At 43.3% G+C, this 6901-nt stretch overlaps 1 protein-coding gene across 3 annotated transcripts in view; it reads right to left on the bottom strand.

Annotated features, from left to right (window-relative positions):
• Positions 1-6901, bottom strand: part of PIK3R1 (phosphoinositide-3-kinase regulatory subunit 1) — a 365335-nt gene that overhangs the window by 7744 nt on the left and 350690 nt on the right. Inside the window, exons 1-3 of one of the 3 annotated variants that reach the window (XM_027040674.2) lie at positions 4445-5350; positions 851-953; positions 52-150 (exon numbers count right to left, since the gene is read on the bottom strand). In XM_027040674.2, coding sequence (XP_026896475.2) covers positions 52-150; positions 851-953; positions 4445-4850 — 608 coding nt within the window. In that variant the 5' untranslated portion in view covers positions 4851-5350. Of the gene's footprint in view, positions 1-51; positions 151-850; positions 954-2341; positions 4406-4444; positions 5351-6901 lie in introns of those variants that run through there. The other 2 variants (XM_027040683.2, XM_053223535.1) reach the window with 2 other exon arrangements.

The raw sequence follows: 6901 nt of genomic DNA, 5'->3' as shown, positions 1-6901 counted from the left end.
GTTCCAGTGTCTACTTACACACCTCAAGCGTTGCTATGTTCCCAGACTCACCTTAGTGTAAGAGTATAATCACCGTGCATTTTAGTAGATGCGTCTCGTACCAAAAAGGTCCCATCAGCTGTATCTCGAAGTTTTTCATTCACTTCTTCCCTGAAATGGACACAGGACAAAGCTCACCTTGAGGATTTTAAAACAGGCTTCATTTTTAGAGTTTTAGCTTCACAGCAAAATTAAGCACCAACTATGTAGAGAGCCTCTATCTCCCCACCCCTTTGTTAATTGCATTTTCTGATTATATGTATTGTTTATATAGAAATGTAATAAATTTCATCTCATTACAAACTGGGAGCTGAAAGAAAAAAAAAAAAAAAAAACAAAAAAACCTTTCATTACTGGTCTATCAGTGGTCCAAACACACTAATCACTCAGTCATGATCCTGAAAAGGACTCCTTCCTCCCCTTCAGAAAAAAAAAAAAAAAAAAAAAAAAACTACGAATAAACAGGCCTTTTTCATATGTACAAGATACTAACATTAATTCTTACACTTCTGCCTAACAGAAAGCGACCCTGGACCCTCCCTTAAGGCGGTGGGCCACCTCACCCTGGTGCTTTCCTGACCTCTCTGTCAATAATGAAGCTTCTCGAGTATTTAATTTCCTGTGGCATCCAGCACCCAACAGTTCCCCAGTGCTCAGGGACTTCTCTGGTCTTCTTTGGAAGACAACCAACTATGCTTCATGCTTATGTTGGAGGATATCCTAAAAATGGAACTCAGCAAGCTGGTGTGTTTCTTTCTCTAAAACCAGAGCTCTGTCTCTAGCGAAAACTCCAGAGTTTGTGGAGCCTTACCTTGAGATATCTCCCCAGTACCATTCAGCATCTTGTAAGGACATATTGTTATTCATACCGTTGTTGGCTACAGTAGTGGGTTTGGGTGGTTTAGGAGGCAATGCTGTAGATTAAAGAGAAACAAAAAGTTGTTTGCGATCCCAACCACGGTGGAAGGTTGCAATGAGAACTAAGTTTCTTTACAATACTATGAAATACAGCAGTAATTCACAACTCCATGAAACATGATCGTTTGCTTTAAAAAAAAAAAAAAAAGGCATCTCTCAGAGCATGGATCAAAAAGAAAAGGAAGTGAAAAAGAGAGAACGGCTTAGAGATGAACAAATAAACCCGGCTGGCCATGTGAGTGTATTTCAGAGTAAATCCTGAGTCCCGGCATTCTGCTTCTAGGCTCTAGTTATATTAAAGTTTCAGGCCTGATCAAATCCATCTAAAATAGGAAACCATGAACATATGAGCAGGAGGAATCACATGGGTTGGCTTTAATTTCCTCCTCTTATTTAATTATAAAAGACAAATTTGGTTTCTGTCCTCCACAAATGCTGTTGCTGTAAGAAAAAAGCTCATCTACAGCAATATGTTTTAAGAGGAGGAATTGGGTTTCTCTAATCTTAGTATTTCAGGCCCTCTTTTGCCAAAAGCCACTTTAAGAAACTCATCTGTGACCTAAATCTCTTTAGCATTCATGTTAATATTCTAGTGGATAGATTGTGCTCTATATGCCAAGACTGATTAAAAACCATATCCCTCTTCCTCAATGTCAAGTGTTTCTGAATTTCTTAATTGGGAGCAGGGCTAATACGGGAAGAAAATTTGGGAAGCAAAATAAGGCTAGGATTTGTAAGTGAATTCTAAGTCGTTAAGTTTTAAAGGACAGTATTTCATGCAAAAATTATTTCAGGAGTCTATCAAGAACATTGTATAAGGACTAGGATGAAATAAGGGCAAGCCAACTCCTTTTCTCAATATAGTGTCTCAATATAAGAGTAGGCAAAGTCTCAGCGTCTGATTTAGAATAGTTTCAGGTCACCTACAACTGAGTTGTAATCACTGCTACATTCTACACGCCTTCTAAAGTACCAAGTGTTATCACTGCAAAGTACCACTGTTCCCATCCACTGTCAAAAGAGAAAAGCAGCACAAAGGACGCATCATTTTAATTAAAGGAACAGTATGAAAGATACACAACAATACAACACAAATACCAAAGGACCTCGATTAACAAAAGACACCAGTGAAAAACTGGAATTCAATTCATATCTATTCAAGTAAGAAAAAAAAACCATTTACCAACAGACAGCCTGATCTGCTTGCTTCCACAGGCAAACGATTTAATGTCCAAGCTATGATCAAACTAATTTTTATTAAGTTACAACAAATTAGTAAAAAATAGAAAACTCAAGAGGATCGGTTTACAGTAGTTGTCAATCCCCCCCCTCCCCAAAAATCCGCAAAATTAACTAGCTTTCTAAAAGAATACTGCAGTGTTACCTGGTGGATCCATTTCTATATAAAACATCAAGTCTGTGCCACAATTTATATCTGTCTTAGCATATTCTAAATCCAGGTCTTCCATATTCCAAACAGTGTTGTACATTTGTGCGAGAGTTTCCTTGGCTGAGCTCAGTTATAAGAAAAGAGTCCGGCTTTCTTTGTAATGGTGTCTTGGAATTCATTTTAAAACCTATAAGGGGCTGCACTGTAACCTATTACATCACACACCCCAGCCAATCAAGTCAGAAAAATGTCACCAGACCACTCCTGCTCCATCATTTCTCTTCTAGATCCAGTCTTAACACAATCCCAGCCTCAGGAAGAACCCACATTTCATAGAACTGCAATGTATACATGCTCATCGTTTCAAAAAGGTGTTTAATTTGACTCTTCTCCTCCAGCACCGAGTTCTCTAATTCCTTTTTTATTACTCCTTGCAGCATGGTACGCTCCGCTGTTGGCAGGTTGACAAAAGCTGATATGCTGCAGCCCGGAGCTTTTTTTTTTTTTTTTTTTTTTTCTTCTTTCCCTAGTGCATCTGGGTTTATGGAGAGCCTGGTCATGCCTTGGTTTAAAAATCTTACAAATGCATCAGAATGGTATATTTAAGGTATATTTTACAGTCCTTAAATGCCTCCTGTATATATTAAAAGCAGAAGGGATCAAGAACTCAGGATGTTTAATTTCATTCCTGCATAACTCACTGACAACTCAGAACTTAAACACTGTTACAAACGTACCACATTAGAAAGCACAATTTAAAGAAAAATCTCCTTCTACCAAACATACTAAAGTTAACACTAGCCACTAGGGAATAATAATGCAACATCTCAACAGGAATGAAGATCTGCCTATTACCAGCACACATTTAATGTTACTGTCTAACAAGACTAGTCCAGGTGAGTTACGCCTTCCAAAAAGAAAGGGGCCATATATATCAAGAATGCAGAGCAGAGGTAGGGTTATGTTTGCAAACTATTTGTCACTGATAAACCCATCCTCCGACTTCTTGTGCTAATACTGCTTGAGGGGAGAGTGATGTAATCACTTTTGGTTGTTCGCCACCCCCCCCCCCCATCTCAAATGCCTTACCCTGGGGACTATTATTCCTGGTTAGCAATATTTAATGTAAAGAAATCAATTCCTCTATAAATCTATTAATTTCAGTTCTCTACAGCCATTCTGCATATAGTCTTCCCATCCTCACTAGAGCTTAATGTACATTTCCATTATAAACCACCTCTTTACATTTACATTATTATGAAGAGGTGAGGAGGAAAAGCCCCCATCCCCAATTAGTAGCTGATTGAAAAAAACTATAGTGGGCTTGTGATCAATGCACTTATGTATGTCACATATTTGTGTGACCATTTAAAGAACACAGAACCCCTTAAAATTTATTGTTAGACCCTCTATCAAATTTAGAATCATATAAAATAGTAGAGCAAAGGCACGTCATTTCACCGAGCACTCTGCTTGAATCCTGTCTAGCTGGATTTATTGTCCCATTGATGAGGAAGGCAGTCTCAACCTATACCCTCCTGCGGATGGCCCGGGCCACTTTTCTATTCCTAAATTCAAAATCACACGCACAAAAATGGTCCAAGTGGTTGGGATATGTCCTCGACTGAGGGTCAGAAAAAATTTTTGACTTTAATAAAAACGTGTTTTCTCTCCCCCAGGAGGAGTCCCGCCAGCAGCTGTGGACAGGCTAACAGCCCAGAGGGCTGCCCCATGTCTTTGGGAGCGCTTGGTGCAAACCAGTCCTGCTGCGGGATCCCATGTGGCAAACCGACCAGGGGAGGAGGGGAGGGAGACAGGTGATTTTCCACGTCTCTCCAAAGCCTGGCCGGGCACCAACTTCCAGCCAAGCACTTTGTAATTACCTCCTTCCCCGTTTCCAGCCTAAAGCCCATCTTTTCCGCACACTGTGCCCCTCCAGGAAAGGGGGGAGTGTCTCCGCTAATCTCTTATCTGCCCTCCCCAGACAGCACTTCGTCTCACTGACACACCCGCAAAGACAAACTACAGAGGGGAACCTGGCACACAAGCACAAAAGCAGGGCAGCGGCGAGGGGGGTACAAGTTAAAGGCAACTTACTTTGCAGGTTATGCATGTCTGCAGTTTCCCGCGGCCAGGCCGGTCTCCGACAATGCGAACGCCGCCCCCGGCTCTCCCCGCCGCCCCCACGGTGGCGCCCACTCCGCGGCAGCGCTCCCGCCCGCCGAGCGCAGGGGCGGCGGCGGCGCGGGACCCTCGGGCTCGCGCGGCGCGACACGGACGTCGGGACGGGACCGCCGCAGCAGCGCCGCTCACCGCCCGCTCCCCATGGACACAGCCACTGGCTGCCGGTGGTGCCGTACGCGGGAGGGAGAAAGCCCCGGCGCTCGCACGTCTCGCAGATAAAGATCACGGCTTCATGATTAACTTGGGCAGGTTCAAATATTTGCTGAGCTAGGGATTTCGGGTGGGGGAGGGGAGCCCAAGTCAAAGTCAAAGTTGTCATCGGCTAACGAGTGGCCACTGCCAGCCCAACTCGCTCATTTTCGCCAAGGAAATGAGAAGGCCATTGTGAGGGGACCTAAAATAGTCTCTCTAACTGGCTGCGGCAGCGCGCGGGGCTCAAGTGGCCACAGTGAAGCGAGGCACTATGCACGGCCAAACACAGGAAGTGGCTGAGCTAGTTCAGCAAAAATAGAATCAAAGCCTTGCTTGTAAAGGCCTGAACCTCTCCGAACAGCCCAGAACACCGTGCCTTGCTCGTGTCCACCTCCTCCCACACACCAGCACAGACAGCCCCGCAGGTGTAAGAGGAAAGCCCTACGGAGGAACTGAGCAGGGGTACAGGGTTGAAAAGAACGTTTGATCCCGGGAGGAGAGTTTGGTGGGGAAGACGTAGATCCCATACGCTCCACGACCTCGTGAAGAGGAGCAGAAAAACCCCACTCTGCGAGCTACTTTTATGAAGCCAATTTCCACTCACGTTTAACTGGCCCTAGAAGTGTCTGGTAATTAAAAGTTGTGTCTGCGTGCAGTTCATGTGACTGCTAAATGGAGCAAAGGAGAGGGCGAGGAGCCCATGAGCCTTTCCAGAGGATCTGTGTCCTTTGAGAAAGTGCTAATGGACCACACTAAAATTTGACCGAAGAAAATTTTCGCTCTGCATCAGCATAGATGGATGGCTTTACTAATATCCCAAGAACCTTAACAATGGAAAATCACAGAATCACTAACTTTAAAACCAGAAAGTAATCCAGAGACCACTTCGAGCAAATCCCTCATGCTACACACACACACACACACACACACACACACACACACACACACACACGATCCTGATCCAGGGGGATCGAAGGGGTTTGCACAAGATCAAAGCTCCGGGGCCACAACCTAGCCTTCTGACATTCAGTCCTAAACTCCTTTTTCTCCACCCACTGGCCCTGTCTTTACTTCCCTCTGCCAGATAAAGTTAAAATTAACAAGTGAAACTTAAGTTAATGTCTTAAAGGCCACATGTGAAAAAATTCACACCTATAACAAAACTGACTTTTTCTGTTCTCTATTTTTAGCTTATTTAAAGGTTTAAAAAAAAACACAACACCTTCTAGTTCTCTTCGAGGCAACAAGGATCTGTCTGTAAGACCCTCAGACTCTGTACAGGAAGGGAACCCCAGGGTCATATGCAGAGAGTGCTAAAGGAAGATCTAGGTGGGGACCATAAAGTCCACGTAGGCAAGGGGTCTTTACAAACTTGCCTTTGGTGTGACTGATAAAGCATGAAAAACCTACTTGCCAGTGGGAAGAAAAGAGTCTATAAGTGAATCTTGCGGCTCCCGCCTGCTGATCACAGGGACGTAAGGTGAGTTCAGAGAAAACCTTTGCATCCTGAGCTGCAGAATCTTGTCCTACTTTTAAAAATAGTCTCTCTAAAGCTAGAAACCTTGGAAACACCGGTCTCTTAAGCATCTGTCTAAATTTACATGATGTTCCATGTGAAAACTTCCCCAAGATTAAAATATTGACTAGTCCAACAGTATTCTGTCACAGAACACTGGCCACTGGAAAGCCTAACAGCTTCGACTTCGAGAGATTTGAAAACTCTGCTTCTAATGTCTCACGATATGTCCAATCCTCTACCACAGAGGTTCTATTACATTACTGAAAGTGTGAGCTGAGTTTTTTCCCCCGTTCAATTTCAGTCTTTGAAAAGTCATGGGCGAGACACATACTGCTTCTTTATTAGCTTAAAAAGGGAGCCCTCTGCTGGTAGAACAGAATCAGTAACTTCTCCTTGGGAGAACATGATCAACTTTCTGTGTACTGTATTTCATTCATCTCCCACTATGTCCAAAGTATCACACAAACATAGGATTCACTTACAAATAACTAATAAATGGAACACACAGATGTTATAACAGCTTAGGAAATGTTTTTCACTTTCTTTAAGCCCTTTTTAAATTTTTTTCAATGTTTATTTTTTAGAGAGAGAGAGAGAGAGAGAGAGAGAGAGAGGGAGAGGAAGGGAGGGGCAGAGAAAGAGGGAGACACAGATTCCAA

The sequence above is a fragment of the Acinonyx jubatus genome, chromosome A1 (assembly GCF_027475565.1).
Source record: "Acinonyx jubatus isolate Ajub_Pintada_27869175 chromosome A1, VMU_Ajub_asm_v1.0, whole genome shotgun sequence".
Lineage (NCBI taxonomy): Eukaryota > Metazoa > Chordata > Mammalia > Carnivora > Felidae > Acinonyx > Acinonyx jubatus.
This window is presented reverse-complemented; position numbering and strand designations above follow the sequence as displayed.